At 38.4% G+C, this 16,640-nt stretch overlaps 1 protein-coding gene across 1 annotated transcript in view; it reads right to left on the bottom strand.

Moving 5' to 3' along the window:
- SHQ1 (SHQ1, H/ACA ribonucleoprotein assembly factor) overlaps positions 1-16,640 on the bottom strand; it is a 105,640-nt gene that overhangs the window by 37,669 nt on the left and 51,331 nt on the right. The window contains exon 10 of the mRNA XM_054479569.1: positions 10,661-10,781. Coding sequence (XP_054335544.1) covers positions 10,661-10,781 — 121 coding nt within the window. The remainder of the gene's footprint in view (positions 1-10,660; positions 10,782-16,640) is intronic.

Raw genomic sequence — 16,640 nt, 5'->3', positions numbered from 1 at the left:
AAAATCAGGCAAACTAAACAAAAGACAAACATGCCATGATATTAGAGGTGTATTCCATCACTTGATGTGCTATACAACTCAGAGAACAAGCGATTCTCCTGCCTCAGCCTTCCGGGAAACTAGGATTACAGGTGCCCACCACCACACCCGGCTAATTTTATATTTTTAGTAGAGGCAGAATATAGAAGTAAATAAAGTAAAAAGTACGGTGGTCTGCACTCAAGGCAATTTTCTTTTCTTTTCTTTTCTTTTTTTTTTTTTTTCAGACAGTCTCACTCTGTGACCCAGGCTAGAGTGCAGTGATGCAATCTCGGCTCACTGCAACCTCTACCTCCCAGGTTCAAGCGATTCTCATGCCTCAGCCTCCCAAGTAGCTGGGATTACAGACACGTGCCACCATGCCCGGCTAATTTTTGTATTCTGAAGGGGTTTTGTATTCTGATGGGGTTTCGCCATGTTGGCCAGGCTGGTCTTGAACTCCCAACCCCAGGTGATCCGCTCACCTTGGTCTCCCAAAGTGCTGGGATTATAGGCGTGAGACACCATGCACAGCCTCAGGTGAGATTTTCAAGAAGGGCTCTTATTTCAGAAAAAAGAAAGCCCTTATACCCTATATGAAATGAAATAAACATAATAATTAGATAATTCTTCAGTGCTTGAGTCTTCTCAAATATGAACTTAGCATTTAAGTCAGGTAGTTAATTTGACACTACAAATGCAGTTTTTCTCATTGTTTTGGTGCACCATTTTATTATTTATATAAAATTACAGAGCAGAAAGAAGAGACCATACCATTAGGAGTCTTTAATTGGCAGAGACTGACGAGAGTCCCCGAACCCCAACACTAACTTCCTGGCAGAGGCAATCCCGGCCCTGCCATAACTTAGGCTTTGAGAAAAAAGGTGTATGACTCATTTTGAAAATAGGAATGGCTGTTCCATGAAGCAGTGGCCTTTTAAGCTTCTAATCAAATACCACATCACTAAAAAAAAAAGGTATGGTAAGTAGCCACTAAAAATCATTTTTGCCATCAATCCATGTATGAAATATTTATGAAGCTTAATTTCATTCTCAAAAAATAATTATAGGTACAAGGTCTATTACGGTTCTCCTATACCCCAAAAAGATTGTTTTACGTACTCCCTGGAAAAAGTGGACCTCCATAGGAAGCCACAGCAATAGAAAATTTAGAGAATAAATAAATACTCTAAATCACAGTTTCAGGATATTATAAAACTCTCCAGGAAAAGACAGTAAGACAAGCACAAAACAGAAAACATGATCCACTTCATGAAAGTCGTAATTTATCACTTTAAGTTTAACAGAAGTATGAAGCTCTCATGTGAAAAGGACAATAGAAACATGTAATGGCTAATATTTCCTTTAGTTTAAACCTTCCATAATGCCACACTAAATGAAAACATCTAAAATTGGATCAGAATTTGCTTATATCCAACCATTAAAATAGAATTTGTCAATTTCTCTCACCATTCTGCTAATATCTATGTTTTCTGAAGCAAAAACAATTTCCTTGAAAGCTGTTTAAATTGAAACAGTACAAGAATAATCAATGAAAAAACTGTAAAACGTCATATAAATCACTTAAAATCCAGAAATATACCTCAAGAAGGTCCTTTTCCAACACTCCATGCCCAAAGATATGTTCCATAGCTCTGTTTATTATTTTCCCAGCTTCTATTTATGCAAGAAAGTAGTCAGAGCAGGAAATGGGACAAGTCAAATGATCACAATCAATCTCATCACCTTTGCAACATGCTGGGAATGTAATTAATCCTCTATTTATTTAGGGGACTTCACACCCCTTACATTAAGGCAGCAACTCCCTGTTGGCTTCAGCTGAGATAATTATGTTATAACAAAGATTGGGTTTCAATCATAATAGACAGAAGAAAAAGGAAATTGTACTTGAAGTTGTCAGCTTTTTAAAAAAGCTTTCTTGTGACTCCATTGAAAGAATGCTCTTGACAAAGCTCTCCTTAAACAGAGCACTTTCTAAGTATGATAACCACACATATGCCACATTAATCAATGTAAGCCTTTTCTCTGAATAAGATGTTAAGACAATTCAAGCACAGTGAAAATTCTACGTGAAGTAGAGAATACTGGTTTACAAAACCTGACTAAATCAATCACCACCCTAATTCACTTGATCCTGTGGGTCTCCCTCCAAAGAGCTTTGAGGTACAAAAATATACAAGAACAAGGAGATGAAGGAAAATAGCAATTTGCTTACTCTGTAAAAAGCCATGGCTCCACCAAGCCAAAACCAAGGACTTGGGCAGTCTAGAGCCAAGTATCAGGGACTAAAACAAGAAAGAACAGAGACATCTAACACAGCCACCCAGCCACAGCTATAAAATGGGCTTGATATACATACTACTCCCTAGATAGAGTATTTTCCATGCTTATTCACCTCTGAAAATGGTTCATATGTATCTCCACATTTTCTCCTCTAACCTCCTCGACCTTAAGAAAATTAAGATGAAACTATAAAGGCCTTGCCCAATTTATTTTTATAAACTTCTTTTTTTTTTTTTTTGAGATGGGGTCTCCCTCTGTCACTCAGCCTGGAGTGCTGTGGCATGATCTTGGCTCACTACAGCCTTGAACTCCTGGGTTCAAGCACATGCCATCACGCCCAGTTAAGTTTTGTTTTGTTGAGACACGGTCTCATCATATTGCCCAAGCTGGTCTCAAACTCCTGTCCTCAACTGATCCTTCCACTTCAGCCTCCCAAAGTGTTGGGATTATAGGCATGAGCCAGCACGCCCAGCCCTAAGCTTTCTCTATTTTTATCAATGTATCATAATCATGATGTCCATGGTACATGTGTAAGTAAAAATGATAAATGAATTATGTTTCTATTTCTAAAAATTCTCAAATACGTCAAACCCATTTTTTCCAAGTCTGGATTCATGATGATTAGAATGTTTGTATGTATTAAGCTCCTCAGGTATCTGAGTATCTCAACAATATTTCACTTACCTTTCACAGCATTTAAGCTCTTGAATAACCAAAATGTCCAAGAAATTGAGCACTACTCAATTTCCAGTTCTTCAGTAAAAGCAAAACAAAATGTGGTCTCATGGAAGAGAAAAAGGACATTAGGTAAAAACTTAAAATCTAAATAAACTTTGGTTAATAATAACATCTATATTCGTTCATTAATTGTGACAAATATATCATTCCACTATAAGAGGTTAACAGAGAAAACTGGGTAGGGTACATGGGAACTCTGTACTATCTCTGCAGTTTTCCTGTAAATCTAAAACTATTCTAAAATAAAAAGTTTACCTAAAAGAAAAAAGATACAAATTACAAATTAAAAAAAAAAAGAACAACAAAAATATCCCACAAACCTTTAACATTCAAATATATGATTCTTTTGTTAGTTTTTTCAATACACTTAGTTACAGGAAGCATTCATATCTTTATAAAAGGTTATTTTAGTCTTAGATCTGTAGGAACATTTGTAATCCTGTGATTTATTGAAACACTTCTTGTAAGAGAAGTCTAATGAAGAGCAACAGTCCCCAGTGGGCACTGCTGAACTACTGGTGATAAGGTACAGAACCATTAAGTAAATCCTTTCTGTATGAAACCATGCTGAATGGATCCAAGTGAATGGATACTGCCTTGTACTAATCTTTTCTTATGGAGATAAAAACCCACTCCCATCCAGGATGAATTTGTGGATTTAATTAAAAATAAACAGTAAAACTAAAGAGCAACTTGACATGCCGGAATAAGCACCTTACCAAGAATGATTTTAATCCAAGGAGGTTTAACTTGCTTGAAATTACGCACAACTGTTTCTTGAAATTTCTACATGCTAATCATTAGCAGCTAATGTAACACTTAGCATTTCACCATGTGTCAGAGAAGTAATTTCCCATACCAATGTAAAACCACCTAGAGTGTCTGATTATCACTCTGCGTGCCTGAATTTAACAGATCCCCAAAATCACCTTCCACTCTGTAGATTTGTTATGAACATCAGTGACTTGGGGGGTGGTAGGTGTCATGGCTTTCCTCCAGCTATGGCTCAAAATGGTACTGTGAAACTACAGCAGTGTCTTCTTCAGGTGGCTGCATGTCCTCCACCTTCACTTTCTTAGAAATGCCACTCACTACTTCTCATCCCAGTGTGACCAAGGCAACTGGACCAGGAAAACACACTTACCCTTGCTGAGCCAATCACATTCTTCCTCCCCTGGAATTACAAACAAGGGAATCTATCCCCACTGAAAGTAAAGACATGTAAACTCAGAGCTGTGGAGTGGCCATCCTCCATGTGCAGTGAGAGAGAAGAGTGGCAGTGCCTTGCAGAAAGCAGCACCACGCAAGACCACATGCAAGAGCAAGCCAAATGCCTCACTTTCTCATCATCTGACCTCCTGGTATCCAGCTGTACTCTTGAACATATAGTTCCAGGGGATAACCTATAGTCACCAATAAAGCTCCCCAATTTTGCTGTAAAAGTCTGAGTGAGTTTCTCTTATGGGACCAATTGACAAGAAGTAGTCATGAGCCGTGCTCCTGTATTCCCAGCTACTCCAGAGGCAGAGGCAAGAGGTTCACTTGAGCTCTGGAGCTGGAGGTCACATAGCGAAATTCCATCTCTTAAAAAACAAAAAGAATTAGTTAAGAATACTGGCAGGCTCCGGCACACAGACTAGAGAGATAGGATTTCTTATCTGACCCTATTACTATAACACCGTGACCCTCGAAATGTTAACAGTAGACCCTCTTGTTCAACAATAAAGGGAGACAGCAAGGATAAACTATGATCCAAATGCAAAAAGCCTCACATCCACTCTTGTCCTACCTATACACTGTAGCTAGAACAAGAAAATTTGTTCACCATGTTGCATACATGTGCTCCTTGTCTACTCATCTGCATGATGTTATTTTCCCAGCTTGAAATGCATCCACTCCAATTATTATTATACTTATAGGTAACACAGTACCATGTAACCAGAGAACATTTTTTATGTTTTGTGACTTAATTCATTTCCCTTCTTGTCTAAACTCTTCTTTATACATCTGTCCCAGCTGTGCTCCAAACGTTCCCGGCTCCCTCTTTACTGATATTCCTTAGAGGCATTAAATCAACATTTCCAAAACTGAACTCCTCACCTTCTCTCCCAAACTATACCCTCTTCATTATTATTTAATCTTGGCATATGCACCTTCAACAGCCCAGTTAGATGCCCAAGTCAAAACCCACATCTCATCTTGGCTCCTCCCCTTCTCTCTCTCCCAGCAGCATCCAATCAATTACTAAGTCTGTCTCATCTGCCTCTCAAATCTGATGACTAGTCTCCTTCCCCATTCTCACTCACCTGGCTCAGGCTATTTTTCCTGGATTACCCTGCTTCTTAACTGGCCTTTCAGTCTCGAGCTCTGAGCTCTGCCCCCACCACAATTCATTCCCCACAATGTCACCTGATGGATCTTCCCAGAATGTCAGTCTCATCCCCTCACTCACACAGGCAGTTTATCACTTAAAACTCTTCAGATGCTCCATATTCTCCCAGGACAAAGGCCAAGCATCTTTAGGTGGCCAAGCCTCTACATGAACCTCTAGCCTCACTTCTTTCCTATCCTTTCTGTACTATAATCTATGCATCCTGGGTTTTCAAGCCCTTCAAATGGGCCATATTCTTTTGTCTACTGTCTGAAATACTCTTCATCCCCACTTCCCCACCTGCATCTGACCAATTCTTACAAACCTTTCAGCTCTCAGCTTAAACTCTTCCTCTGGAAGCCTTTTCCTACAGCCCTGTGTCCTCTTAGATGCTTCCACAGCACCCATACTTGCCCACTGTAGCCGCTATTGGGTATAATATATTACATCTGCATTTCCCACTAGAAGACTAACTTTACGACGACATATCTCTCTTGTTCACCACAGTATTCCCAGCACCTATCTCACCACCTGGCACATAATAGAACTCAATAACTACTGGTTGAAAAAAAATACATGACTCCACTTTTACATGCAATTCTGATGTTGCACCTCTGCATATGAGTCTCTCTCACTCCCTCATTTTGGCAGAGGAACCAGGAACAACAGAGAGCCAGAAGGAAGAGATGTATGTTATCTACCCTGTTCTTAGCATAATCCTACCCCCTTCAAAAGCACATGCACATAGAAAGCAACTCAAGAATCTAAAGCAATCATAAGGTCTTATGTTTTCTAAAATTTTAGAACTTCAGTGCTGAAATGACTTAGGTTTACTTACAACTGAGGAAACTGAGGTTCATGATTTATCAAATGACAGATAAGTATTTTGTGATATAGCTGTTTCCCTCTACAAACTTCCCACATTAGTGTCCAAAAGGTCAGAAGATTTCAGCAAAAAAAGTTAATTGCACTAAGTATTAGAGTTAATTAACCATTAATCAGTTTAATGCAGAGGGTTTAGCATTTCAAAAACACTTTTTTTCTTTTTCCCCAGAACTACCTACTGAAAAAAACTATACTAGAGAGGAAAAGTGTGATTTAACATCTTAATTACAGGTTCACATTTGTACTGGTAAGAGTCAGGATTTTAGATTTTAGTTTCATTTAAAAACAATAAAATTTTTCCATGTAGCAAAAACAAAAGAATACCGTTCTTGATCCCTTGTCATTTCAAAATGTGCTATGTATTAAAACCATACAGTTTTAATGTAAAATTTTCTCAGTGAGCATATATGTACTCTTTTTATAATGAGGAATAGTTACTTAAAAAAAACTCTGTAATGGATATTATGTTATAAAGGGAAATGGTTTATAGGGTATTATCATGAGTATAAAACAGGCTACAGAATGGTATGTGCAGTATTGCTTCCACTGGTTTAAAAATGCATTGGGAAACAAATAGAGGAAATATCAAAATACTAATACTGGTTGAATTAGATTAAGTGACAAAGTGACTTGCTAAGGTCATACGGTCAATGAGAAGTAGAGCTGGAATGTATTACAGTTCATTATTTTCTATCCCACCTTATATAAAAAGGTGCCAACTATTTGAATGCAAGGACTTTTTTGCTTATCTGTAGTGATGGATATCATAAAAATTATGCATGGATCTTTTTTTTGGTCCATGCTATCGTTAGTGTATTTTATGTGTGGCCCAAGACAATTCTTCCAGTATGGCCCATGGAAGCCAAAGGGTTGGATACCACGGAACTGTTAAATTTCAGAAGGTCAGAACTATCACTGCTACTGATGGCAGCCCACCAGCAAAGAATCGGGCAACTTGTATATGTAGCTGAAATACCAATAAAAATAAGTTAGAATTGATTTATATTTTTAAAGTGCTACATTTAAAAAAAAATGAAAAATGTTCCTTTAATCCGGTCTAATAGGTATCATTCAATTTGAGTAAAACTGATTGCGCTCACAAACTGTGATGGGCCCAGACAGGTGCTTATTCACATAGACCTTAGCATTTTAGAGGGGAAAGAGATACACATCTAGATTCCTACAATATAAGGCAGGCATGAGAGGTGCCCAGTGATCTCTCAACCAAGTGCTATGGGAACATCCATGAGAAAGACAGACGTTTCATTCATTCCTTTTCCTACAGGAAAATCTCTCTGAAGAAAGGGCTTTTATCTTTCTTCCACATGCTATGGGTGGAGACAATTGGTTGCATAACTGGCATATCTTGAAAAATATGAAATCTGGAACCAGAAGACCTGACCTATCTCTTTTAAGACATATAACCTCAAACAAATCACTTTCTAAGGCTGCCAACCAGAGAACATTTGCTGTAGTGAGCACCACACTCAAAACTTTCAGTGAAGCTTATAGTGAAGGGTGGTAGGGAGCGTTCTTTTCAGAAAAACAATTTGTAAAATCTGTAACTCAGAATGAGAGGCCAAGAGCTTCAGTTTTTCAGCTTTGCAAATATGCATTAGAAGACACAGATATCATAGGGAAAAATAACATAGGGAAACCTAGTACAAAAGCAGAAGTAACAATAAATGTTGCTATAACTTCATCAATTCAATGTAAGAATGACTTTGCTACCTACGTTTCAACAGGTTTTTGCCAAAGCATATATCTGACTGTAAAAATGGAATGCTGTTTTTGTGCTAGTCAGAATTTAGCAATTACCTGGTATTTCAAACAAAACCTTACATAGTTTTTATTATTATAATCAAAAACATCAAACTAAACTAAGAAAAATACACGGCTCTTTTCAAACATAAAAATAAGGTGCTAGATTTCGCTGATAAACTATATGTAGAAGAAATAAACCAGAAGGTAAAAGTGAGGAAAAAATTATTTACGAAAATCATGGATCTACACTGCAGTAGAATTATTTAGACCTAAGAAGTTCACAGTAAAGAAAATACTAGAAAGCTCAATCATGTTGTGCTTGTAAAATTAAGAATGAAACTAGAAATTTTTATAAAAATTAGATAAACAAATGTTTTATTTCAAAAGAGAGAAAAAAACAGCTGGGCTACAGTTAAAATTTAACATACAAACTGAAAGCAACACGCCTGTTTAGGGAAAAGAAAGTTATGTTCAAATTGGTAAAGTTGAAAAAACAACTTTTGCAAAGTAATTTGAAGAGTTCCTGCCGGTTTCTCTCTCCTACCTCACTCCCCAATACATTATCCCATTTTTAAAAAGTACTATTAGCACAACAATTACAAAGAACCTAAGAATTTCGCTTCATTTCCCACAACATAAAACCAAGAGACAAAGTTTTTTCAGGGAAGGTCTGATAATCCCTACACCTACTTGACAGCCTATATCTTTCTCCTTTAATGAAAAACAAACTTCTCTCTAGCTAATAAAGAATATCACAAAGAGAGAAACAGGCACTCATAGAAATGGGATCCTGGCACATGACCTCAATATTCATTACATGTTTACAAAATCATCATTCCTAAAAAAAAAAAAAAGAAAGAAAGAAAAACCAAAACCCACACAAATAGACTATCCCCATTTAATTTTATTATGAAAATGAAAGTAACAACAGGAAATGGCAGCAGTGTATTTGATAAGCTCAATTAGCAGGAGGATCAAATGAAGTGATGACATGCCATTATGACCTCAGGGGTTAAACATTCAATTTTCCATCCGGCGAAAGCTAGATTTCCAACACAAATGCTGACACCACCTGCTGTATGTTATTAGGCATTATCTTGAGCAATCCCTAAGCATTTTCTGTATAACAGGTATAGCCTCAAGTTTTTTCGTATTTCATTCTGCAATATAATTGCTCCCCCATGAAGAGAAATAAAAAATAAATCCCATATAATGGCTCATTCAAAACAGACATTAAAATCCACACTAAAGCATTTATTTATCAATCATGGCAGTAGCAAAAATATCAAGATTATTTTTCTTCTAAGTCACAATTGACCTTGTAGCTATCATTTTCTATAGCACCTAGGAGTCATTCCAATTAAGAGTTCCCTTTATAGGTTTTTTGTTTTGCTTTTTTTAATACAGACAGGGTCTCACTATGTTGCCCAGGCTGGTCTTGAACTCCTGAACTCAAGCGATCCTCCTGCCTCAGCCTCCCAAAGTGCTGGGATTACAGGCATGAGCCAACATGCCTGGCCAATTTATAAGTTCTTAATTAATAGCCTCTTGCTACTGAAATGGAATTCTGTCATGTCTAATAAGAATCATATCTACAGAACTTCACAAAATAAAAATTCACTGCATTTTAAAATGTAATCGTTAATCTACTATGTTTCTTTGATTGACGCAATGGTAAACACTTTTAAAAATTTTTATATACCAAGTGCTGGAGCTCATTTGTGAGTGTTCGGACTCTTCCATACATGCGTTATCAAGAATCATGCTATTAGGCTCTGCAGGTGGTAAGCCAGTGGCTAGCCAATAAATGCAGAGCTCTCATCTGGATTCAATTGATGCAGTTTGCATACTAAGATGTTTGCACACACAAACATGAATGCACATACATCGACACACACTCACACTCTACTGTAAGTAAACTACAGATACAAGTTCAGACACCCAGTCTTGAGATTTCATACTGGACAGTCAATAGCAAGGCAATCAATATCACAACTGTTTAAATACCTGTTTTCCAGGACATACCAATACCAATTTTTTCAAATAAAATTAACTTTTCACCATCTGTGTACCTCCTTCCCTAAGCGAATTCACCAAGCTCCCCATGTTAATCCAGTTGCTTTTTAGTGTTTGGTAGGTCTATGGGTTTCCTTCCCATTAAAACTTATTCCTGGCCAGGCACAGTGGCTCACACCTGTAATCCCAGCACTTCGGGAGGCTGAGGTGGGTGGATCACCTGAGGTTAGGAGTTCAAGACCAGCCTGGCCAATGTGGTGAAACCCCGTCTCTACTAAAAATAAAAAATTAGCTAGGCGTGGTGGTACATGCCTGTAATCCCAGCTACTTGGGAGGCAGACACACAAGAATCACTTGAACTTGGGAGACGGAGGTTGCAGTGAGCCGAGATCACACCAATGCACTCCAGCCTGGGCAACAAGGGCAAACCTCCATCTCAAAAAAAAACAAAAAACAAAAAACATACTCCTCAGGTTATTTCGTTTTCTTCCTCCTGGGTAAATAGGCATTTCAGCAATGTGAGCATCTAAAAATTCATAAGTAACTCTATGAAAACTTACTTACTTGACTTTCTGAATCCACACACAGTAGTCTGAGATGTAGAGATCATTCAGTATGTACGCTGGGTCATTTTCCTGAAAAATTTTGTGAATATCCAGGAGACACTTTAAAACTGCACTTTTACCTGAAGAAAATTGAAAAAACATAAAATTATCCTTAAGAAAAAGAAATTCAGACCCTGAGAGGTAATATATCTAAAGCAGCTCAGAATCCTGATCATTTCTTAAGAATATTTTTAAATGCAAAAAAATTTATGAGTCCTATTAGGTCCAAACCCCTTTACTGATTTCCTTAAGAATTATATACAATCTTTGGCCAGACACAGTGGCTCACACCTGTAATTCCAGCACTTTGGGAGGCCAAGGCGGGCAGATCACGAGGTCAGGAGATCGGGACCATCCTGGCTAACACGGTGAAACCCCGTCTCTACTAAAAATACAAAAAATTAGCCAGGCGTGGTGGCAGGTGCCTATAGTCCCAGCTACTCGGGAGGCTGAGGCAGGAGAATGGCGTGAACCCAGGAGGCAGAGCTTGGAGTGAGCCAAGATCGCGCCACTGCACTCCAGCCTGGGTGACAGAGCAAGACTCCATCTCAAAAACAAAAAAAAAAGAATTACATATAATCTTTACATTCTGTTGTTACAGCTGACTAGTTGTGGTTATCATTAAAATGCTATGAAATACAACTAGGTCATTTAAATGAAAGGCAGGAAAGTTTTCTAAACCAAATGAATATCTAAATGCATCATAATTTTAATTAGATAATGTTCTTCCAATGCAAGCTTTCAACATAACATGGAAAACTGTATTCTAAATTTCAAACTTCTTTATTTCTTATGTCAACATTTTCTGTCAAGGAGTTATCTACTAATAACAAATTATTTTACCTTAAAGAATTGAAGAAAACTGTTTGAACACTAAAACATCATAGCACTTCAGAAATAAGCTGACAAAACTCACATGAACAAAAGCCATCAAGTATTAAAGCCTTGTTCAACCTAACCACTTCCTCCTGGTTTTTAAATGAACCTAGTTTTAACCCAACCAAAGTCTACAAAAGGAGCCTTTTACAACTCAACAATTCCCTAGGTGTTCCAAACTTCATGATATTTCCTGAAATTTATTAATTATAAGGTGAACTATTAATACTACATCTAGAGTAGTACCACTTTCTTTGATCTGTGAAATTCAGTATTTTCAGTTTAACAGTTTCATTCTTATCTTTACAGTTCTGAAACACGGAAATACTGTATACTGAGTTCATGAAGATACTGGATGCACTTTCATCGACATTTCCCATTTAACTTTTAGATCATAAAAGAATCATGAGCTTGATGATGACATCTCAAGATCCTAAAATTGCTGACACTAAATTTTTTAACATAATTAACACTAGAAAGTAAGTTTCAAAAGAGCAGGGGCTTCTGTTTTATTTAGTGGTTAATCCCCAATACCTAGAACAGAACACTGCAATAGCAGGTTTTCCATTTAAGTATTCTAAGAATGAATGAATACATGACAGACACAGTAATCACCCAGCTTAAACCTTGAAAATTTCTTTCATTCTACGGTCTCACCCGTCAAATCCTGATGATTTTTCCTTGGAGATGCTCCTTGTATCTGCCCTTTCTCTGCCACTGCCTGAGCTCCTATGTTCACTCATATTCTCATCTCATGCCTCGATTTTAAGAATCTTCTTTCCCATCTTTCAGATTCCAGACTCTACCCCTTCTAACACACGTTTTAATGCACTGCTTTCATGGAGTCTCTTCCCTGCATATGTTCTCAATGCTCTTTCTACAGACTTGTTTCCATGTCTTTTTCCCTTCTCCATGTGACCTAACCCGCTATCAAGGTCTAGCTCCAGTCTTCATTCCTTCGGGAAGTTCTGGGCTGACTTCCCTAGTCTTCACGGTCCTTTACTAAATGCTGCAAAAAAGTGGAAAGGAAACTCAAAATGGGGAAAATCCTCCCCATAACCTCTCCTGTTCAATTCCCAGAAGGAAAACTGGAGGCTTCAGGATGGGTAAGATACAGGGCCACTGAGTTGAGGGACCAAGATCTAAATTCCAATCTTAATGGCTCCAGAGGCTACCCACTGTGCCATGCTACCTGTATGTTCTTGCCTCATCCAGTCTATACCACAACGTTTTAATTACTCAAAGACTTATTAGTGACTTTAACCCCTAAGTAGGTAATAAGTCTGAAAACGGAGTCCATACCTTTTTAAAAAACATTAACTTTGTGGCTTCCTCATATGCAGATACAATAAAGAATGAATGAACAATGTCAATGAAAGCTCCACTGCTAGACTGATTGTGAAGAGAAACTAATACTTAGAAGGCCTAAAGCTACAAGATGTCAAGTTCATTTGGTTAAGGCAAGGTCAGTGCTATGGCTTATCAAAGTGGTGGTTAACTATGTCAAATGATTAGTGTGGATCACCCCAGCACAAGCCTATTTTAATTACAAACTAGGTAATGTTGAGAGCAGGGTTTGATGAAAGGAGGAGGAAATATAATCAAAATTTGCAGGCATGATGAAACCATGTTTGCCACACTAGCCATGTTACCCAAAGAATCAAGGAACAACTGACCTGTAAGAATGTTTTGCAGTTTTAATTGCCACAGAGAAGACAAATGTCACAGTAAGCATATGCCAACTAATTTCTTTCTTGCTTTCCTTCTCTCTCTTTTTAGGGGAAGGAGGGTGCAGAGGGAAGCAGTTAGTTTTAGAAGTACTAAAAGTTTTAAATGTCAATCATAAGTCTTTACTGGAAAAACGAACTATTCTCTTGTAACTTGAATAAGCTTCTCTGCTATGTGACACCTCCAGAATACTATCTCTCAAGATCCCACACTTTACTAATATAAACAGGTTAACAGAAAATGCAGGATTGGGGCTAGGCGTGGTGGCTCACGCCTGTAATCCCAGCACTTTGGGAGGCCGAGGCAGGCGGATCATGAGGTCAGAAGTTCGAGACCAACCTGGCCAGCATGGTGAAACCCCATCTCTACTAAAAATATAAAAATGAGCCAGGCGTGGTAGTGCGCGCCTGTAGTCCCAGCTACTCGGGAGGCTGAGGCAGGAGAATCACTGGACCCGGGGAGGCAGAAGTTGCAGTGAGCCAAGATTGCGCCACTACACTCCAGTCTAGGTGACAGAGTGAGACTCCATCTCAAAAAAAAAAAAAAAAGAAAGAAAGAAAGAAAAAGAAAATGCAGGATTTGGAGAAAACCATTTGGCTAGAGCAAAGAGTTCATGTAGGGAAAAAAAAGAGAATAAGCAGATGAGTTTGGTAGAAATCAGACACTAACAAGGAGGAAGAGAAGAATGCACTTGGACAGACTGAGTGAGAATGTCTCTAAACTTAGGTGTGGGCAGTAGGAATAAAGGACCCTACTCCAGAGACCATAATGTAAAAAGGTATGGAGTTAAGGTCACATATTTAATGAGGATCCACAGCAGCCATTACCTAATAAAATTATATACAGCTTCATTTACCAGACATGCCTAAAGTGAGGTTGCCCTCTTCCTAAAGTCCACAGGCAAATTTAAATCTTCCAGCTATCATAAAAAAAATAAGAATAATAATGAAAAGAAATGTCAAATAACAGGCAGGCCATGGTGGCTCATGCCTCTAATCCCAGCACTTTGGAAAGCCGAGGTGGGCAGATCACCTGAGGTCAGGAGTTCGAGACCAGCCTGGTCAAGATGGCGAAACCCCATCTCTACAAAAATAAAAAAATTAGTCGGGCATGGTGGCATACATCTGTAATCCCAGCTACTCAGGAGGCTGAGGCAGGAGAATCGCTTGAACCCAGGAGGAGGAGGTTGCAGTGAGCAGAGATCACACCACCGCACTCCGGCCTGAGCAACAGAGCGAGACTCTGTCTCAAAAACAAAAGAAATGTCAAATAACAAAAAATAAGAAATGTCAAAATATTTTTTTAATTTAAAGAGAAGAAATTACATTGTATTTGTGTGTTCTGATCCCTATTTTCTAAAAAAAAAAAAAAAAAAAGACAACTACTCATTTAAAAAATGCTGGGCCGGGTACAGTGGCTCACACTTGTAATCCCAGCACTCTGGGAGGCCAAGGCAGGCAGATCACCTGAAGTCAGGAGTTCAAGACCAGCCTGGCCAACATGGTGAAACCCCATCTCTACTAAAAATACAAAAACTAGCCGGGCGTGATAGCAGGTGCCTGTAGCCCTAGCTACTTGGGAGGCTGAGGCGAGAGAATCGCTTAAACCCAGGAGGCGGAGGCTGCAGTGAGCTAAGATCACGCCATTGCACTCAAGCCTGGGCGACTTGAAAGCGAGACTCCACCTCAAAAAATAAATAAATAAAATAAAAAATAAAAAATCCTAGACATATATACCCAAATGATATTAACAGTATCTGTCTCTACATTCACTGAGCAAATACGTGAGAGCCCATCATGCACCTGGCATTGTTCTACATGTGGGAGTACAGTTGTTTATTCTTTTCTATACTTTCCTCTATTTTCAAAATTGTCCACAAGAAACATTCATTATTTGTTTAACAAAAATTAAGACATGTTCAACTACACAGCCAACCCCTGAAAAATTGACAAATGAAGGTTACAAATTTGAATTCACATTTTAAATTATATTTTAAACAACTGAGAAGCAATATTTAGATTAATATTTAAAAATTATATTGCAAGGCAGTTTTGAAAGGGAAAGTTATATGCTCTCTTCACAAGCTGTGTTTTAACTGTAAGCCTTAAATTACTTTCATAGTATGTGATGTGACAAATATGGTAAAGATAACCAGGCTACTGGTAGTTGACAATCTAGAATAAAAAGTACATGAAAACCATTCTCCCCCCAACAATATGCATTGTTACTCTGAGGTCGCACTTGATCTCTTTTGCTCCGACTATGTCACCATAGATGACTACAGCATCACAGCCAGGAGACTCACCAAGCATGAGGCTGGGCTTTTTTTTTTCAGTCTCTTTTGTACTGACTGCTCTTTCTATCAGACCCTCAGCCACTTATCTAGCAGCTATGAGCAAAGGAAAAATCTGGCCCTCTTCCAGGCTGTCATATGGCCAGTGGCCAGAAGCCTATGGGGACTCAAAGTAGACGGTTCCTGTGGGGCTCTATCCAGTCGTGGGCTCATCATACACGATATGGGCATAAAAAAATGCTAAGGCCTAAGTCCAAGAGAATAATTTCTGCTCAAAGGCACTGCAGGAAAGTGATCATTTTTAGGCAGTTCACTGCTTGGTTCAAAGCAGAAAAAAAAAAACAGTGCCTTGCACAGTAACCACGGTAACTATTTTCACCGCAAAATGGCACTAACAGCTCTCTCCAGGACGTTAAATCCCAAGAGTTAGGGATTCTCTAGGATGGACTTGGTTGAGTAAGCCAACCCTATCCGTGGAAGAATGACTCGAAGACCAAGAACTCTTGTTCACTCATGAAAGCAGTTTAACACTAGTATCCTGGTATTATAAATGACAAGTGCCATGAATGTTTTACTTCGGGGAAAGACTAATGACAACACAGAGAAACGTAATGACAAGATAAAGAAAATATGGATGACAGTAATAAGTAGGTGGGTAGTAAATAGGATTTAACATATTCCCCAGCTTTCCTTTAAAGGGAAGGTAAACTAAGAACAATGTGATTTCCTGTCTGGACAGAAGTAGCATCTCAGGTTAATACATCTTAATACAAAGACAAGACTGAGCTGTTCTAAATAGAATCCCTTGGCTTCCTGAAATCCCCATTAGGAGAGCAGGGTTGGAAATAATCTTTCACTGACAGACCAGCTCATGGCTAGAGGCACATAAGAAATGGTTTCCATCTCTCGGAGATGATCAGGGTAGTGGATGTTTTTGCTGGCTAAAAGCCAGCATCGGAAAAACAATGTAAGTTGCTAATTCTATACAATAAGAGCTAAATTTCTTTTCAACTGCTGGTATATTACAGCTATGTGGCTGTGG

This window comes from Pongo pygmaeus, chromosome 2, assembly GCF_028885625.2.
Source record: "Pongo pygmaeus isolate AG05252 chromosome 2, NHGRI_mPonPyg2-v2.0_pri, whole genome shotgun sequence".
Lineage (NCBI taxonomy): Eukaryota > Metazoa > Chordata > Mammalia > Primates > Hominidae > Pongo > Pongo pygmaeus.
This window is presented reverse-complemented; position numbering and strand designations above follow the sequence as displayed.